We start from the raw sequence: 21395 nt of genomic DNA, 5'->3' as shown, positions 1-21395 counted from the left end.
AATCTATTGCAAGTGTTACAACTAACTTTGTTGCTACATTTTCTAAACTGTTATTTTAGTTAAAAATAAAAACCATATGATGTTTATTAATGTTCTTTTATCTCATGACATGTTGTTTAATTTATGGAATCTCATTAATCTAATCTGCCTAAATCTGAAGTGGATAACAAATTTGGCATAAATCTTTTGGGATTTAGGAATTTAAGTTTCATATTGTCTTTAGATATAAGTATTATAAATATGAGTATATATTCTAGCATCTTTATATTATTCCATTTTAACTCCAAAGTGAACTAATGAAATATGTGGTAATTAACCAAATCTGACTTTTAAAACCAAAGCACCAATTTTTGGTAACGATCACTCACACTTGGCCCCAAGCCCTTTAATCTAGTCCATCTGTAATGATCTCATAGTACTTTCAACCATTATTTAGCTGTTAGAAGAAAAAAATATGTCTCACTATATGTTTCGACAATAAAATCCCTTCTTAAGCTTTACAAAGCAGAACAATTCATTATTTGATCTCTTTCCAGGTTCAAAGTCTGTCTTATTACAGTACTTCAAAGAAATATGTAATCAAAGACAAACAGCTGTGAAAACAATCTTTTATTACTTTATTATCATTGAGGACATATCTGTAGAGTAAACCAATGGAAATGGCATACAAATAATCTCTATTACGTTTGTTGTTTTGCATTTGTTCACAAACTGTGCATATTTATATTTAAAGTTTAATATTATTTCCTATAAATAAAGTAAAGGAACAGTCCAGTTACTCTATTGTCTGTCAAAAAAAGCAACACACACACACACACACACACACACACAACAAAAAACAATGACAATAACAAAGAGTGAGCTGCTTTAATGTCAAACAAGTGTTTTTAAAAAACAAATTGGTATTCAAAATTTTCAAAATGATATTCAGTGATAGGACTCTCTGGGTTAACATCACTCTCAAGTTAGATAATATTTTCTGATGTTTACACTAATCAGTGAGAATTTCAGAATTGTTAAGTACAAATTAGTATACATAACTAAAATTATACATCAATTGTACCACTTGCCCTTTATTTTGAAAACAGATGCAAAATCAAGCAAGTACTTTATAAGACAGTAGCTGCATTGCCCAGTTTATTCCCATATTTTATGTACCACACAATAACCTGGTCATGTCTTCACTTATTAGAATGGAGGGTTTCTATCACTAACACGCAAATAGACTGGACCATGTAGCCTAAAGTGTTCCTTGGATGGGAAGACTCCCTTCATCTGCAAGTGTCAGAGTGGAAGGGATGATGTCCTGCTGCCCATTACGATAGAAAACATGTGGAGGCAGAAGAAGCAAGCATCTTCTGAGAACACATTATAGGATAGAAACCTTATAGGTTATTTCATTGTTCTGACACTGCATCGCTGTCCATATTTTACAGATGTGGAATATTAAAAAGCTGAAAACTTTCAACTCATTGATGGGTTAACGTAACTTCCCTTGCACTTTGTAGGAGACCCAGTGCCCTCCAGTCTAGAGCAAACTTTCTAGGCACAGGTCCTCCAATGCTCTTGAAAGGCACTGCATGCTAACAAACCCAGCTTTTCTTCAAAAGACTCTAAGGCATAAGAGGGGACAAAATGGGTCACTATAACTCTCTGCAAAATTAAATTGGTGATTCAGCAACAGAGGCCACACTTAGAGCATTGTCTCTAGGTCTCTGCAAACATATTGGCAGTCCAGGAGAAGTGTGGCATCTGTGCTATTACTCTCATTGAAAGATACTGGCTACCCTGGCTGGTGTGGCTCAGTTGGTTGGACATTGTCCCTGTGTGTATGGAGGTTGCAAGTTCGATTAAGGTCTATAGGGCACATGCCTAGGTTGTGGGCCTCGTGAGGGGCATGCAGGAGGGAGCCCAGGGATGTTCACTTTCATATGGAGGTTTCTCTCTCTGTCCCACTCCCTTCCTCTCTCTTTAAAAAGAAAAAGTCAGTAAACTGTTCAAAAAAAAAAAAAAGGATATGGCTGAAGGAAGCTGCAAATATGCTACCTCATACTGACAAACTTAAAAAATGGACAGACAACAATCATAAGCATGGCATTATGGCCATAGAGTCAAACCAGGTCATCAAGTCTAGGACATGAATTTTAAGTGGACATAATGGTATGTCCACTTCATTTTCTGCTGTCTCAGTATAATCATGAAAAGTTTTAATATCTTTGTACTGATGTAAAAGTCTCTTTCTATAAATATAGATGGATAAGAACATGTATATACATACACATACACATTCAGACAAAAACACACATACATTACTTACACTATAGTAAGTTATTTAGGTAACATGGCCTTCAGTTGAAAAAATGATTCTGAATTGAATATAATTATGCAGACTTTTCTCTATTTTAATAAGGATATAAGAAAGTCACTTAGAGAAAGAAAAAAAATGAAAGCAACAATAAATAGCATATACAAATGATTTAATTAAAAATTTTGTCGCAGGTAAACTGAGCCAAAATCATATTAGCATAAAAATTGTATTCTCTATTTTAAATAACAATATAAAAATATAAAATTCCTAGAGACTCTAGTCAGCCAAGTGAAGGGATAATGTAGGAAATGAATTGCTTACTTGAAACCCTGATCCTTCATAGTACAACTTGGTTCAGTTTTACTGGTTACTAAAGAAACAGTATCAGAATTGAAAATGCATTTAATGCATGACTCAATTTCCATAGAAGTTAATTTCCTGACTTTTCAGTTTGATTGCATCAGAAGTTATTCAGTAAAAGAGGGCAAAACAAAGCCAGTCACTCCTGCTTTGGAATAATTAAGCAGTAATTTGACCAAACATTTCCTTCCTTCCTGTGAATTTCTCAAAGTCACTATTACACTTCAAATCTTAGCAGAAATATTTTTAATGGGCACAATCTATAAGGGAAACAAATAGCTCATAGTAAAATTTTTCACCATCAGTGTTGGCAACACCATCATGAGACCACTTTTTACTGCTATTTTTAGGATGTATTTGAGATAAGCTTTTGGTTTTCAAGCTTTAGAATGATCATATTACAGAAGTGAGAGTAACCATCACTAATTTTCACACACAAGCTCAATATATAATTCAGTTAATTAATATGGGACACAAGTTCTGGAAAATTAACTAAATAGGGCAGTGTTATAACTTTAAATGTTACTTTAATGCAGTTAACATATTGATTGTAAAAATTAGATTGTTTAATGCTATTCCAGAAAAAAGAAATATCAGTCTTTGAATTCTGAGGGTCCCAGATCATTTGTCTACATTAAAAATGTATCAATCATTCACAAAATTATGTGAAACTATCATATATAGCCTTTGCCTTTTAACTATTTTGAGAGCAACTTCTTACATATCATTTCATTTCATTTCATTACTGAACAAAATTAAAAAGTACATTCCAACCCCCCTTGCCCAGATTGAAAAACTAGCATTTATTCTACCCCCCAATAAACCCTGCTATTGTTTTTACTTTGCAACTCAACTAACTTTTTTTAAGCCGTTATCGTTCACCTCTGCTAAATGACTTCTCATCTGCCTTGGTCTGTACATCTTGTTTTTCCTTCATCACCCCCCACTCCCACTCCATCTCAGAAATCTCAAAGCCTCTTGGCCTGTGATCCAAACATCTGATACGCACCCTCAAAGCTCTCCATGCGTATGCATTATTTTTTCTATCTTAATGATCAACCAAAATTTTGCTACTGATTCTCTCAGCCTCCCATAACTCTTGTTATCAGTCTCTTGTCCCTCTGTTTACAACAATCACCCGATGGTTACTTTCAGGTACAGTTCTGTTAACTGAGGAAAGGTGAGCTCAGAGAGCCTCTGTGTACACCTCCTTCTGGGAGGCAGTGCCTTGTAGCGGAGAGAGAGCCAGACAGTCAGGACTTGTGCCTGTCTCCACCAGGCTGCTTTGTAACTTGAACAATGAGTCTCAGTTTCCTCAATAATGAAATGGAAACAATGATATCTACCACCATCATAGGGATATTATAAAGATTAAATGGACATTTTCTAATTTTTCATGGTACAGTGTAGGTGTAATCAAACTTAGTATCATTTCTCCTCTTCTAGGAAATTGTGTGCCAATAAGAAAAGAAGTATTCTCAATTACAATATCCTTGATTTTTAAACAATCCATGTAAATCCATATAAATGACAGCATCTGTATATGCCCACCATTTAAAACACAAACATTAATCCAAACATATGGGTCAGGGTTACATTTTTCCTTAAGTTGTTTTTTTACTAGACAACCTATACAAGACTTGCTGACCTCTGCCAAGTATTCAAAATTTTAAATATTTATGTATAGTATTCCCCCCATGCTACACATTGATTGTCAGTATATATGAATTATTAAATTAATTTATTGTATAATAAAAATTTTAGAATGCAAATGGACCTTATGAATTAATTAGTTAATCCTCTCAGTTTACAAATGAAAACCCTTCATTCAAATAGATTGCTCAGCCAGTAGTAGTCATAATGGAAGCCAAATTTTTGACAATGCACTTATTTTTCTATTTTTTAATACTTTGATTTTTATATAACTCAAATGCAATACTAAAGATATATATATATATATATATATATATATATATATTTTTTTTTTTTTTTTTTTTTTACTCATTTTCTCCTTTGACTATAGAGCAAATGATAGAGAAATTAACTCATTTGTTTTCAAATTTTCCCTTAGTGACCAATGGGACCACTCACTAGTTCTTTAATTAACAGTCTATGGATTATAGTTCTATAATGTTCACCAAATATCTCCAATTTAAAGAAAATTTAAAGTGGAAAAATTTAGTAAAAATCCTAGCTTTCAAAAGACATAACTTGTTTCTTTTATAATAAAGTTTATTCATGATTAATATTTATTTTTATACTAAAATAAATGAATGGAATTTGCAACTTTTCTCCATTATATATGTATGCAAAAACCATCTCTCTCTTAGGATACATAGCAATGTTTATGAGAAGTGTTTATATTTATCAAGTCCATGTTTAGACTATTTCTAAAATATATAACTTGGAAACAAAAAAATTTGCCCCATCATACTCCATAGGATTATTATTCTAGGAGGAACACTGGTCTAACATGCCTTTGATTTGTCAGGTGATTACTAAAGGAAGGTAGATAGTAGAAAATTTGAGTTTTATGTGATATTTAATTGTAGTACTTCAAATTGATTTAGAAGAGGAAGGTGGTGCCATTTTGAAGGTGACGACCTCCCCCGCCGATGAAATCCCTCACACTAAGGATCTCCTTCATCCCTCTCCAGAGAGGAGAGGAGGAAAAACAAGAAGTGCCTGGTGCAGAGCCCCAACTCCTACTTCATGGGTGTGAAATGCCCAGGATGCTATAAATTCACCCCCATCTTTAGCCATGCACGATGGGTAGTTTTGTGTGTTGGTTATTCCACTGTTCTCTGTCAGCCAACAGGAGGAAAAGCAAGACTTACAGAAGGATGCTCCATCAGAAGGAAGCAGCACTAAAAGCCCCTCAAATCAGGATGAGTGGGGAACCACCCCAATAAACACATATGGATACAGAGAGAGAGAGAGAAAGAGAGAGAGAGAGAGAGAGAGAGAGAGAGGAAAGGAAGGTGCTTTTATCTCTCAGCAAGACTTGAATGCTATTTTACAAAATTTAGCTTTGATTTTTTTATTCTGTCCCATCTAATTCACACTTTCTTAGAGTTATAGATATACTAAAATACCAAAAAAAAAATACGTATAAAGCAATGGGTTAAATACATAAAACAAGAATGAACTAAAGAAAAAGTTTTGAGAGTTATATTTTGAATTTTAGAAAAAACATGACCTCAATCACAGATATTTGAAACAAAACAACTACAGAAAGTAGAATGCAGAAGATGCAAGGTTAAACATACTCTGGTTAAGGCATGTCAATTTATCAGACTCTGCTTGTACTGAAGAATCCTTACAGAGTACTGTGCATATAACCTAGATCATATCAGCAGCTCAACTGATGAGCATAACATTTTGTGAGCCATGGAGTTACTTGTTTTCTAGCCATTTCTCTTCCTTTTCCCCTTCATTTCCAGATAACTGCCTGAAAACTCAGCAAAATATTTCCCTGTCTCTTTCTTTCCCATTCTGACCACCTCTTCTCAACTGAATCAACCTATTTTGTATTTCCACTTGTGCTAATCTCAATTTTTGAACACACACACTGAATTGTACAGATTAATGTCTTCCCCCAACTAAATTGTGAATTTCCTGAGAACAAAATATCGTTTATGCATCTCTGGAAAACTTTCTTCTATTTTAGTGCCTGTAATAGACTGAGTGCTTCACAAATGTTTTATGCATGAACTATGAATAAATAGATGAATGAATGAATGACTGAATGAGGATAATGAGGACAAAATAGGATGGCATATGTTAAAAAAAAAACAAAACTCTGTAAACCATAAAACATTACATACTCCATTCTTAACCCAAGCTGGTGAAGAGGGGTCAGGAGTAAAAATTTTAGAATAGTCTTTAATTCGATGTTGTGTCTATCCTATGTAATAAAAGCCTAATATGCTAAATGTCCAGTCAACCAGTCAGCCATTCAACCAATCAAAGTGTAATATGCAAATGATATGCTAAGACCCCTAAACCACTCGCTATGACATGCACGGACCACCAGGGGGCAGACAGTCAACCGGTCAACCAGTTCTATGATATGCAATGACCACCAGGGGGCAGAGCTCTGACTGGTAGGTTAGCTTGTTTCTGGGGTCCGGCCTATTGGAACTGAGTGAGACAGGCCAGATATGCCCTGGAGCCCACCTGTGGTCCCTCCCCAACTGGCCAACCTCCTGCGTTCCTCTATGGCTCTGATTATGCACCAGTGGGGTCCCTCGGCCTGGCCTGCACCCTTTCACAACCCAGGAACCCTCTGGGAATGTCGGAGAGCTGATTTCAGCCCAATCCTGCAGGCCAGGCTGAGGGAACCCACTGGTGCACAAATTCATGCACCGGGCCTCTAGTTTTTAATAATGCAGAATTGAAACTCTCACATGTCTTCCATGTTTATCAGGTTATAATAAAGGCCACAAATTTGAATGCCTCAAGCAACAGGCAGTGAACAACCAGATCTCATGGGAACTACAGTGAACCTGCACATAGATCCCACAGAAAGTTGACAAACACTGCTCACCTCTAGTCAATTGTTGCCACGGCAACACAGAGGACAATTTTCTAAGTTTCTTGTATGTACAACTCATGATTTTTATTTGAAATTTCCATTCTAAAATTGGCTTTTTATTCATGTGGTTGAAAAAATGTCTGGACTGAGTAAAATATGTCTATGAGATACAACATAGCAACCTCAGTTTACTATAGCATTTTCTTTTTTTTTCAGTTTTCTGACACAGAACATACCTTTGTTTTCTTTATGATGGCTCTTACTATATTTTTTAAATGTTGAATTGGATCAGATCACACCATCTTCAGAAAGCTTCAAAGGGACCACACTGCTTACCATGGTAAGCACCGATTTCTCAATCGGACCTTCATTTCTCAATAAACTATGTCCCCAACATTTAAACTATCACTTCATCTTCAGTTTCTTAAATTTCAGGTGAAATGGACAAACTCCACTCCTTTCTTTAGAAATGGGATTTAAAATTTTTCTACAGACAAGAAAAAGATTAAATTTAGTTGGTACTGTATTATATACAAACAAAATCAAGACCTCTGCTCATATTTTCCTATCATAGAATAGACAGAGGTCCCCAAAAATGTAAAATCAAAGAATTTAAACAGTAAGTCTATGGGGATTAAATTAATTCAAGAAATATCTACTGAGCTGTTTTGGATCAGATATTGTGTCAGGTAACCAGAATACATAGATTATAACAGATAGTACCTGCCCTCCAGATATACAGCCTTTAGTAGAAATGGGACAAAATAATAAATGGTTACAACAGATTATAAACGATGTGATTGGAACTTAAAAACCTTTCTATGGTATACTTAGCTCTTACAGAGATTAGAGCAGAGAAAGTTTTATAATAAAAATATCACTGAAGCTGGCACTTGAAGAATGAATGGAAGAAAATGTAAAAGATAAAAATGTAATTTATGTTATATTGAAGAATTTTTTTTTTCTTTTTGAGAGGCATTTAAATGGAAACAGGATAAAAATAACTCTACATAATGTATATTTGTATACTTGGCTCTTATCCTGGAAGAAGCAATATAGATTTTCCAAAGTAAAGTAATAAAACCCAAAGTTAAAATAAGTATTAGCATTAAAGTTAAAACTTAAGGAAAACAGTATAATGAATTTGAGTTTTTAATATATATCATAGCACAATAGTTGGCTTCGTAATAGTGACGTCAAGTATCTGAATAAAAAATTTACTATATGTAAAGAGTATGTTTGTACTCATTTCCAATCTCTTATGTTTGAGATTTTTTTGACTACTAGAATTTCAATTTATAGGCAAAACAGTGTCTATCCCCTATAGGTACTCAATCCTCAGTGTTTCAATAAGTCAATTCATAGAAAATGGGTAAAGAGTTAAATATAGCATTGGAATAAAAACAGAACAAATATGCTAAGATTTGTTGTCAGGAATTTCATAATTGTAGGTCTGAATTGCTCCACAAAATGCTCTGTTTTCCCTTATGTTCATGAGATCTACACCCACTTGCATAAGAAAAGAGAGTATATTTGGGTTAACCAAACTGAGGCCTATCTGTCATTTCTTACTCCTCTCAAACTATTTCCAATCTTTTGAATTCAATCACTGTGATTATATCAGTTCTCTTAGAAGACTACTGTCCTCTTCTACCCTTTTCTCTATATATTTAAATTCATCTAGACATGCTCATTAGCCAAAGAAAGTTTTGTCATTATGAAGCACTAGAAACAGAGGTAAATCCCCTGCAGATTTTCTGATCCATTTCTTGACCTATTTTTAAAAAATAACCAGGTTCCCTAACCTTCATCACAGAGAGTTTCTGTCATAATAAAATGTACTGGTAAGTAGAAGAGCCACTTGCTGAATTATCTAGATTTGTTCTAAGATTTCAACAATGCCTAGTTCCTAATTGACAACTTTTCCTCTTTCTGAAATAAATAAGTAGAATGATGATAAATAGAAAAAGGAGAAACTTTAAGAAGTATTTCTAAAAATATATAATGGAATTCAAGGAACATAAAATATACTAACAAAGTCCTTTGAACTCTCTAAAAATTCAGTTCATTCTATATTTTTTACTTTGACAGCTGCAAAATATAAGAGAATTTTAAACCACAAAATTAAAAAGGGAACAATTAGCTCTTGAATTCTCAAACATACATACTCCTCAAAATTATTAAGAACTCCTGGTATATCTTTGTCAATTATTCTACTTTTCACTAATTAGAAAGAAAAAATATGGAAATATGTATTTCTATGACATCTGCTGATGAATCATTCAAGAATTTTTTAATCCTGTTAACATGCAAATATGATTGCTGTAAACACTTAAAAATCATCATCTTGAAACTATCCCAGTGTCCAAATGTATATTATGCATTAAATTAGTTTTTAGAAAGTTCTCCTTACATTACTAACTAGTTTGAAGATAATAAAACCAGACATAGGCTTCCTGATGCTATTTTTAATGACAATCATATCTGTCTTATAATGTTAATGTGTTCTTAAAGCCCTGTGCAGCCTTGTATCAAGAAGATGTTTTCACTTCATGTGTTGGATCACTGCTTTCCAATAAAGCTGAAAAGACTCTGTTGACGGGTTCAGCTCATTGCACAAAGCCTGAAAGGCCCAGTGATTACTAATGGGAGCGTATGGTCAGAGCTAACATCCATAATCCCAACTTCTAGAAAGGTATCTTCACATTTTCCTCTCAGCATCTTCCTTCTCTTCACATACTCAAATTTCTAACATCTTTTTTCTTCCTTGCTCTCTTCTCAACCAACCAATCCTATGCTATTTCCAACCATGAATTCTTCTATTTCCTACCCAACTATCCATCAAAACAACCCCACTGCTATCCCTGATATCTATCTATCTATCTATCTATCTATCTATCTATCTATCTATTTATCTATCTATCTATCTATCTATCTATCTATCTATCACCTATTTATCTCTCTTTCTTCTCACAGACAAGTAGCAAAGATCAGGCCATTCAGGAAATAACATGAAGGGCAGGCATTAATGAATAACTGCTTAGAACAAGGCAAGTGAGAATATAAGGGGGCTAAAGGAGAAGAAGGAAAGAGAGAGAAAACAAGTTAAAAATGGAGAAGTTAAAAAGGCAACTGGGCCTAACATACCAAGATTTAGGAGTAAGCCAACGGAATACTATTAGTCCTTGCAAAATAAAATACATGCTTGAGTAATCCATATCAGTTGGAGTGACAAGCCATAGGTTTTAAAAACCACAGTTTATGTATATGTGTATAAAAACATTTAAGTCTCAGACAATAAACAATCATTGTTGTGAATGTAGATCAATATAGCTTCCACAGTTAAGATACTTTGAAATTGAAAATGTTAAGTAGATTGCTATTACTGCCTTAAATCCCATCAGGATGAAACTACAGGAAGTGGGAGTAGACATGGCAGCTACAGCTTCAAAGCCAGTTAAAATGAAGTGTACTTTGTCAGATGAGAAGAAAATTAAAATATTCATTTCAGATCTAATGATTCAAGCATATTGCTTGGATGCTCAAAAAGTCAAAATAGAAAGTGAATAGATCAATACGATTAGATCTTTAGAAATTAGCTGAAAATGGCATATGCGTCAATAGTTAATACTAATTCCAGAAATAACCTTGAATATATATTTTAATCACATATATAGATTGACTTAGAAAAAACACTAGAATGACTAAGACACAAATTAATAACATTTTTCTCACTGGTTATTAAGTCTAACCTCCTTGACCTGAAGACTAAGCCTCCCCATGATATTTAAAATCTGTTATGTTATAAGCTGGGCTATATAAAACTTCTACAAGAATATCAGGAAGGAAAACATTCAGCCTTTCTATTGTTTCTTCTTTTTGTTGATTGTGCATGTTAAACTGACAATACTTATTTAAACACTTTTTTTTTAATCTGACCCTTTTCTTCCTGGACCAAGGAATTTTCTCCGTCACAGAGTAATAGAGCTTGAAAACTTCAGCATCAGCAGGGAAGGCAGGCACTCCTTAGCCAGCCACTGTCAGAGAGAGAAAATGCAATTAAGGTTCCCACCAGGGAGAGAGAACTAAACAAAACCTGCGTCTTCACACAAGAGCCTTTCTCTTCAATGCGAACTACAAGGCCTCAAATCTTGTTGTGCGATGCAAGCATTTAGGACAACACACTTTCAGATTTTCTCACAGCAGATCAAAGTAAATAATGCAAAGGCAGCAAACAAAAGGGAAAAATCCAGTGTGCCTACATTAAAAAGAGATTACAGGGTACTTACAAGTGATTGAAGGAATAGGTGACATTTTAAAAACATAAAACCAAGTACAAATAGCAAATAAAGTCTAGTTGTGTTATTTTAGCTAGAGTAACAAACGACAAATGACTTATCATCAGTGTGAAATTTAGATAAGGTAATTTGACTTTATTCTACCACTTTCTACACCTAACATTATTCATATTCCCATCTCTCCCTTTCTAGGTTTTAGGAATTTCAAAGCCTAGAGACAAGACAACTGAGATAGGGAACCATTAAAGTTATAAGCCTTCTCAAATGAGTGCCCTAGACTACGCAAAGCACCCTGTGTCTGGAGATGTGGCATCGCTCCACTTCCCTCTTTCTCCTGAGGACAGTAATCAGTCATAAAAGCAGCTCTCCTCCTTCATATCAAGCCAACAGCTGGAACCTCTTCTGCAATGTTAAATTTAACGCAAACCCCTTCCCGGGCACTGAACTGAGTCTTGGTGGTCTGTTCTACAGTCTTCAACGAATACTTCAGGGCCATAGTTTATCCTTTACTTTTGTGTAAAATTCTCATTGACTTTCGTGCAACTCCATAAAAGAAGCAAGGGTTGAATATCATCCTTTAATGCCAAATTGACTGTGGTCGAAGAGAAAGCATGGAAATCCGGGAGGCCCATGTCAATAAACAAAAGACAAATGCTTGAAAGACTTAAAAACTAAAAAAGAAAAAAAAAGCTTCAGATAGGATATTTGAACTTCTTTTTAAAATATAATGATACAGTGGTGTCTAGAATTTAGTGATATGTAAGTTGGTATATGGAGCCTATATATTATAGGATTCATGCACCTGTGGGGTCCCTTGGTATAGCCTGTGGGAATTGGGCCGAAACCAGCAGTTCAACACCACCTGCCACTCCTGTCTGCCACTCCAGCTCATCCCAGCCCCACTGCACCTGCCTGCTGCTCGTGCTCCCGCTGTAGGAGCACACTCCAGGGTGCAGCTTCTGCATTGAGCGTCTGCCCCCTGGTGGTCAGTGCATGTCATAGTGACTGGTCATTCGGTTGTTTGGTCATATTTATTATATACAATAATTAATATGCAATTTTATATAATAAAGTACATGCATATATAACAAAATATATGCAATTTTAGTACATATAATATATATAGTATATAGAGTGACTGTGATTGTTCTTTGGCAGAATAAATGTTAAGCCACTAAAACTTTCTAAAACAATTCACTGATATAATAATAAATGCCAGAATCAAAGAGACAGTGTGGGAGAAAGATGTCAGAACTTAGAATCCATAAGAAGAATCCATAGAGGTCTGCTCCAGGCTTTACCATTTTAACATTTCTAGGAATTAATTTGATAATCATTCTATAAAACAAGGAGATTTGATTAGAGACCCTCTAATGTTCTTTCCAGTTCACATGTTATGTTAGTCTACAAAGAGTATAAGGCTACCTGACTCTATCACCAGCTGCTGGGCCACACTTGTGTGGATATTATGCGTGGATATATATATATATATACATATATATATACATATATATATATATGAACACATTACTTGAATCAAAGAATTTAGTGTCAAAGTGATAATTTCCAAATTTTTTAAATTACACTTATAAAAATATCTTTGTCCTTTTTGCCATAGCATTATGCACACCCACCTCCTTTGCTACCTCTCTATGTGCTTGTAAAAGGTAAGATACATTGTTACTTTTAATTTCAGAAATACTACTTTTGAAAAAAATCAAGCGCACTTGGGCATATTTGAACTAAGTAGAATTTCTTTTCTTACCTGTCATAATTGAAGAAAATGCATAGAGAACATGTTTATGCAAAAACGTAAATAGCACTTGTGTTCCCAAACCCTGATATACATCTATTCTTAAGCATTATTAACATTGATTTTCAATGTTTATATATCAGATTTAGTTTCATTCAACTAAAACTCATTTAGGGAAATGTATTCTCCAGAAATCAGATCAATGTTGACAAACACCATACTAGTTCTATTTTAATTGCACCAATAAAAGAAAAAAAAATGTTATGCGTTACTTATTAAAATTCTTTCTTCGGAAATCAGGGTAAAAAATAATCAGGCTATATTCAGTTCACGGGACTCCTATTTGTCACATGGATAAAGTAAGAAAGTTAGATTTTCACTGCTTCATGTACATATTTATCTGTAAAATTACTTAATCTTGTTTACTTTGTGAAATATATGACGTTATTCTGTTTTGTGCACAATGCATTAAATTTAGGAAAGAACTAAAAGGTATAATACAAAACTGGCAAGTTGCAAGTATGAAACTGTCAATCACTGCTGATATTACAGGGGTTTAATATTTAAATATGAAGATTAGGTACCTGATATTATGCATATCAACTTAAATATAAGACACAAATTTAATCTTAAGTTGGAAAAGTGCATAAAGGTTTGCTTGAACTCATATAATTTGATGTATCCCATGTAGAACACTATTTGAGTCATCATCACATATGTGTGTGTAAGTCAACATTTACAGACATATCAAAAGTTTTATATGTAAAAATTAAAGACATTTATGTTGCCTTTTCCTATCCTATGTTTCCACAACTCTAAGAATATGTTATAAAAATTAACATTAAATTGGGGGAGGAGGAAAGCTGTGGCAAACTGATGCTAAAGGGCATTTTAACCCATTCGTTGAGTTCTCGCTGACATATAGAAGCATGTACATGTGAGTGATGGGTGTGCAATAAACCTGGGAAACATGCAAATTGCATTTCCTCATGTCCAATTGCAACTGAATTAGAATATGGAGCAGATATAAACAATGCAATCAAACTCTGGCTTTTTATTGAGCTTCTATTTGACTTAGTATTCATTTGAAACAAAAAAAAATGTATTTCTCAGGGTCTGTGACATTGTAGGGCATAAGAGATTCAATGTCACTGCCAGCATACAAATTTATTAGTCTATAAAATTTGACATTCTCTTATTTATTCACAGAAAGGACAAATAAGATATTTTTTCCTATGTGCCAGAAATATCTGGGAGTGTTTATATGCCACTCCGTCTGGAGGATGCAAATAGTCAGAACTGCTTTACAATTCAGTAGGCAAAAGCCTGCTGAAGGATAACAAATGACTTCATGGTGAAACTGCTATTGAAATTCTTTCAGTATGTGATATTAAAAACAACTGAACAAACAGAGATAAGGGACAAATAGGATTTGAAACAGACATTTTTTTTTTTCTTACACTGCAAAAGAAAAACAAATGAATGCTCTCGTTGAACTTATATATTCTTTCAGTGATTTCACTGCATGGATTTGCTTAATGCATGAACTTTTTTAACTGAAGTTTCTCTAAATATCCCACTAAATCCTGTGGGACCAATTCTAAAATGCCTCTTTTGAACCAAAAATTATGATTTTGAAGCTTAAATAAAAAAGGAGAAATCAAGATAAGTCTTTTGCCGACTTGATTTACAGGTTTACTCTGACATTTAGCATAATGCATGGACATGATGGTTTAATAAATATTTGATGATTAGGATGCCCTATTTAGGGAAGACTTTTTTTCTTTATTGTGTGGTATCTAAAGCTAAAAGTAAAAACTTAAGAGTTAAAGACTATGAAAATAAAAGGATTATAATGAAAGTTATCAAAAAGTGTAATTGAATAATGTATTTCATTCAATTCAGTCCCTTTTAATGGAAAAAGTTCTAAGTATTGGCTTTGCAAGAGAAACTAATATTAACTTTCAGGTGATCAGGAGAGTCAAAATCTAAGAAACAAAAAGAGCATTGCTTTGCAATGATTATTTTTATTTCTTGCTTTGAAGGGAAGATGAAAGGCTATGTTTAGTTGCTATTTAGTTAGGTGTTCCTGTTTTATTCTATGGCCAGATCAAAGCAACTATCTCTAAATTTACAAAACAGTTCACAGGGCCTCTGGTAATTGAAGGATAGGCTAAATGATCCGCATCAACAACATATGAATATAGAATCTGCCAAATAAAACTCATATTATTAGGTCTTCAAATGAGTCATTATTTTGCCTAAAAATAACCAAATAACTGACTGCAACCTTGCATGACAATGAGTTCCAGATCATCCCAAATTAACATATATGTGTGTTAATATATAATGGGCCAAAAATGCTGCAGCAAATTATAGTGATCATCCCTTAGTCTGATTTAGATTATTCTTCAGGGCAGACATGCAATGCTTATACATAAAAGTATGCCATGTGCATTCGCTTTTATATCAAGCTGTTTTAATTTAACCCATTTGCTATTTTGGACATCTAACAATGATTTACATTAGAGGAATGCATGTTAACTCCCAATGATAATGTTGAACCACTCTTTTTCTTGATAATTTATTACACAATAACGGTGTGGAACTATTTCTTAAAGTAATAACTTTCCAGATGAATTCAAATTTAAATTGGTTTATTAATATTTTGGTGAGCAATACCATTTCATTCAAACGAGCATTGCTCAATCAACGCTGAAGTATACAGAGAAGCAGAGCGCTCCAGGACAGTGTGCTTACTTCACATATCCAATAGCCAAGTGTAGGTCAGGTTCCAAAACCACCTCAGCCCATGGACAGCTTGCCTCTCCTCCATCCAGTAATACTCTTCAATTATATCACTCTCTTTGCATGGGATTGTGTCTGTTTTTATAATTCCTTTCAATTATTTTTCCACTTAGCTTCTTATGCTGTAGATCTTGCTGCCTTACCAGATTATACTATTGGAACAACCTTAATAGTTCTTCACATTTCATATACAACTCAGCACAATGCAATTTACTATAAATTCTATGTCCAGTAAATTCCCCTGATTATGTGACATAATATGTTCAGTTCTTGTTTCCAAAACTCAAGGAAGATAGAAATAGTTAAATACACAGCAGAGAACAAAGATTATTGTTGATCTAAAAGAAACATAGCTTCTAAAACAAATGTTTGGTAAAGACACAAACACAAAAGACATACACATACCTGGAATCTACACAATAACCAAAAAAAAATACAGATGGATGACTGCAGGTGATTATTTTCGATTTCTTTAAAGATGAAGGATACTTTTAGTTTTGATATTAAATAATAAATTCTGAAAATAATAATAATAAGAGCAAAATATGCTAATTAGACTGGACGTCCTTCCGGATGAAGCCAGGGCTGCGAGGGAAGCCCGGGTCCCAGGTGCCAGAGGGAAGCCGGTGCCGGCAGCTGGGGGAAGGAAGGCCTACTCTTGCACAAATTTCATGCATCAGGCCTTTATTTTTTATATAAAATACATATTAATAAAATATTATAAACCCACCTTGTAAAATTTTTTACTTGAGAAGTTAGATTGAGAATTCAGCCTAGTCTTGTATTTATATTTTTTAACTAATAGTCATCTTATGCCCAATGACACCCTCTCTTAAATGAAAAAATATGAGCATGCCATCTCAAAGAGACATATGATCTTATTGGTGGGTGACCATCATTTTACTACATCTAGCCCTCATATTATTTTTGAGACATTTAGATCTTAGCTTGCAGTGTTAAATATCATGTTCAACTGGGAAGAAATATTAATATCAGATAAGGAGAACTATAAGAACTTGTATTAATTTTACCTGACTTCATAAGAAGAGGGAGAACAGAATGAAAGGGAGAGAGGCAAGCAGAACACAATGGAATAATCTAAAGGCTCCTCTGTTGGAACATCTTTTAGTCTTGTGGTAGTCACCTTCCATTAAAGCAACATTATGCATATTAAGAAAAATGTATTTTTGTAAAGTTTAACTGAAATGGTGAAGGTCTTAAGTAAACACTGGTAAATGTTTTCCAATAGTGTTACAATTGAGCAGAAAATAGAATAAAGAGTAAAACAACTTAGCAATTTTACTTAATTGCCTAGAATCCTTAGTTATTATTAATTTGACTTTTTTGGAAGGATGACAGTAGAACATGTTTATTGAAGAACTGAACTCCTATTACTCTCATTGCAAAGCTGGCTAACTAAATCTCTAAGACTCAATAAAAAAAGTGACAGAAGACTCTTCAGAACCTTTCAAAGTGGAGAGATAATCTGAATTAACTTTGAGTCCTAAGACACTTAGACAGGAAGGCTTCCCCATCTCAGCCTTTCTCCATCCAAATCCCTTGCTCATCCGTTCCTTGCTCTTGACTAAAAGGCAAAATGAAAGAAATTAACCGCCTAGCATCTATTTTATTTACATTTTAATCCCATGAGATTTTTTTTTCAAATGAGAAAACTAAGACTCAGAAAATTGCGGTAACTTGACCAAGGTAAACCAAGTACACACAGCTAATGAATAGGAGAGGTGGAACTGGAACCCAGATCACCCTTCTGGGCTTAAAACCCCTTCGTTTCCATTAATAATAATTTTAAAAATATATTTGATACCTTATTAAGAGGCAGGAATTTTGCTAAACATTTTAGATACCATAACTTCGACTTTGCCATAATTTGTGAGATAAGTTAAATTATACCCCCCCCCTTTTTTTTTTTAACAAATATAGAAACAAAAGGTTAGAGAAGTTAAGTAACTTCCCCTAAGTCCCAGAGCTAATCAGTGGCAAAGGCAGGACATGAGCCCAGCCAGTCCAAACCCATGCTCACTATCTACTCATCCTCAGAGTGAGAAAGCAGGCACTTAATGAGATGGCCTGTACAACCAGAGGTTCAGTGACCTGGATTCCTCTATGCCTTCCAACCACTGTTCCTATACCACTTTGTCAAGTGTATGCTTATACATAATTGTATAAAGGAGAGTCTTGCAAGGGCCAGATTGACAAAGAATAGCAACTTGGCCCTGGCTAATGTGGCTCAGTTGCTTGAGCATCATCCTGTGCACCAGAAGGTTGTTGTTTGGATTTCTGGTAGGGGGCATGCAGGAGGCAGCTGATGGCTGCTTCTCTTTGGCATTGATGTTTCTCTCTCTCTCTCTCTCTCTCTCTCTCTTCCTTTCTCTCTAAAAATCAATAAAAATATTTTTTAAAAAAGAATGGCAAATTGACATGATATCCCTGTGTCAAGTTGTTCTGTCATGTTGCGTAAGATCACTTAACTACTAATCCCCTTTAAATGAGCAAGCACTTTTAAAGGGTAAACATAGGCAGAATTCCTTATGTTGATTTTCAAGCTCTTCAATGGACATTCAAGTACAAAAATCTTAGTTTCCCATCATTTTAACTGAAAAATAAAATCAGAAAACAAAATACATATTTCCCCTTAATGGAGAACCTCATTTTGGTAAGATTTGAGGTCTTTTTTCCCCTAGGTCCGTGGTCAGCAAACTGTGGCTCACGAGCCACATGTGGCTCTTGGCCCCTTGAGTGTGGCTCTTCCTAAGCCTTAGGAGTACCCTAATTAAGTTAATAACAATGTACCTACTTATATAGTTTAAGTTTAAAAAATTTGGCTCTCAAAAGAAATTTCAATTGTTGTACTGTTGATATTTGGCTCTGTTGACTAATGAGTTTGCCGACCACTGCCCTAGGTAATCCTAACCAGGTCGCAAACCTTGCTAGCAAATAACTTGTTTAGAATATACTGTTTTAAAACCATAGCCATAAATAGTTAAAGGAAATTTCATTGAATCAAACAAAACATTCTTTGAATTCCTAGTTAATATGTTTTTTGTTTTACTAAGTAATATAAATAAAGAATATGAAAAGAGATCATATCATTCTTCCCAGAAAAGCCTATTTCTTATTTAGAAGCACATGTCTAGCTAGATTGGCTTCTCTATTTACCAAGAAAAATGATCAGAACATAAAGGAATGAGGTCTTTTAAGCTAAAGACATTACACTAACTGGACCTCAAGTACTTAAAGAATGCTGTCGAGATAGAAGTGAATTCACATTGCCCAGCTCATCAGACTCATTTCTTAATGCTTTTCCTAAATCCTACAATTCTTTTATGAAGTTTCTTGATATTCCCACATAGTGCCATATTTATTTTCTTCACTCCTTGCTCTTTTTTGCCTATTACTTTTACATTGTGGCCTAGTTCACCTCCCAGATCCTCTGTAAGGCCTTCCATCTCTCCAAGGCAGAGCTGGTAATAACTCTTTTGTTCATGATCCCACAGCAACCTTACATTATACTGAAATCATTTATTCAGAGTCAGATTCCTCCAAATGGATTAAAGAAATTGTATTTCACCTCTTATGTGGACTAAACATAATGCCTGACATAGGGCAATAAACAGAGAAAAAACAAAAACAAATCAGATTTTGCAATCAGCCAAATATTTATTCCCAGACTTCCATGATTTATATCATCTTGATCAAGTCATTTGGCCTTTCCAAACTTCAATTTTGCAGTTCTGATATGGAGACTATAATATCTGTCCTACAAGACTGTTAGATTAAATTTTAAAATGCATGGTCCTGGCTGGGTAGCTCAGTGGGTTAGAACTTCATCTAGATACACCAGGGTTTCTATCTCTGATCAGGGCACATACAAGAAGCAATCAATGAATGCATAAATAAATGGAACAACAAATCAACATCTCTCTCTCCCCCACCACCTCAAATCAATAACAAAAATGCATGTACTAGTCTTTTCAATGGTATGAGCAGTTATACCCATGGGATAAAATAACATTAGACCATTGTCAATTGAGATGGAGTAACCATTTCATCTCTTCTGCATGCATGGTCTAGACAAAAAAAAATGCATGTACACAGCTTTGCATAATGATTGGCATGTAATAGGTGCTTCTTGGTGGTTATTTATTAGAATGAATAATTTATAGCAACAAGAAATTAGGCTAAACATTAAGACACTATATCTTAAGAAAGGTATCTGAGACATGAACATTCCAAGCAATATTGTAGACTTTTGTTTTTTCCAGAAGTTTTAAAACAGGAGTCAGCAACTCTTTTTCTGGAATGACTTATATTATTAGACAAGAAAATTTCAGGAAAGCTCCATTTAGCTTTCAGATTTTCTAATCATCAACCTTTCTAATTTTGTAACTGACTTCAAACTGCTTCGGTTTTTAGGGTATTGTTATTTTCTTCATGCAAAAAGAGTTCAAATAATATTAGTTGTCTTTTTGTACCAGAATATTGTAAAAAATTTAAAGAATATAACTTAAGCTCATTTTCACAAAATTATTCCTTACAGATCAAAATTATAATCAGGTAAAACTATCCATGACTCTTGTAAAATTCTTATTTACTTTTTATTTTCCTTTTTAACAGCATGTGGTATATTATACTATATCACTTGTACAAATCTGACTCATGACAAAGCTTTTGAACTATTACCAAATTTTCAGTATCAGTACTTCTCACTGGAAATACCATAATGGTTCAGTTTAATGATTTAAGGTTGCAAACATTCCTTCCAGAAAGATTTACAACACCTCCCAAGGCACACTTACTATAAATGGGACTCACTTAGCAGGTAAACACACAGGAAATACTATATTTCAAACTAATTATAAGAACTATAATTAATTAGGAAATCACATAAAGAAGAAAAGCACAGAGACTCAGCACACACTTTGTATAAAGAACAAGTAAAATACTGTACTAAATTGTAAGCTGGACAGTTCATATAAACATTCAATTAGAAAATTTACCATTAAATTTTGCCTTGTGGAAAATGTTTTATTTCCCCAAGTGTGTCCAAGGATATTTATGGACAGAAAATTGGTTTTTCCTATTGCTTCTCTTTGTTAACAGTTATCTCTAGTAAATTCAAAATAAAAATTACTCATTATTGTCTTTCTAGAAAAAAATGAACATTAATTTTTCTCACTTTCTTACTTCAGATATAATCTTTCTACTAATTATGGTAGAAATCTTTAGTTGTATATTGTCATTATTGAATGACCCTATACTTATCTTATATCAGGGATGCTTTAAGACACACACATATACACAGGCATGTGC

At 34.1% G+C, this 21395-nt stretch overlaps 2 protein-coding genes across 2 annotated transcripts in view; one reads left to right on the top strand and one right to left on the bottom strand.

The window, feature by feature from the left end:
* Window positions 1-21395, bottom strand: part of DACH1 (dachshund family transcription factor 1) — a 437658-nt gene that overhangs the window by 347349 nt on the left and 68914 nt on the right. The gene's annotated exons all lie outside the window — the stretch shown is intronic.
* LOC139005006 (small ribosomal subunit protein eS27-like) lies at window positions 5381-5539 on the top strand. Its single transcript, XM_070407446.1, has one exon. The coding sequence runs from the start codon at window positions 5381-5383 to the stop codon at window positions 5537-5539; it is 159 nt and encodes a 52-aa protein (XP_070263547.1).

The sequence above is a fragment of the Myotis yumanensis genome, unplaced genomic scaffold (genome assembly GCF_028538775.1).
Source record: "Myotis yumanensis isolate MYYU_CA2020_CCGP unplaced genomic scaffold, mMyoYum1.0.hap1 SCAF_3, whole genome shotgun sequence".
NCBI lineage: Eukaryota > Metazoa > Chordata > Mammalia > Chiroptera > Vespertilionidae > Myotis > Myotis yumanensis.
This window is presented reverse-complemented; position numbering and strand designations above follow the sequence as displayed.

Excerpts from the sequence above, each read along its gene's own strand:
- LOC139005006 (XM_070407446.1), top strand. The coding sequence starts at position 5,381 with ATGGGTGTGAAATGCCCAGGATGCTATAAATTCACCCCCATCTTTAGC.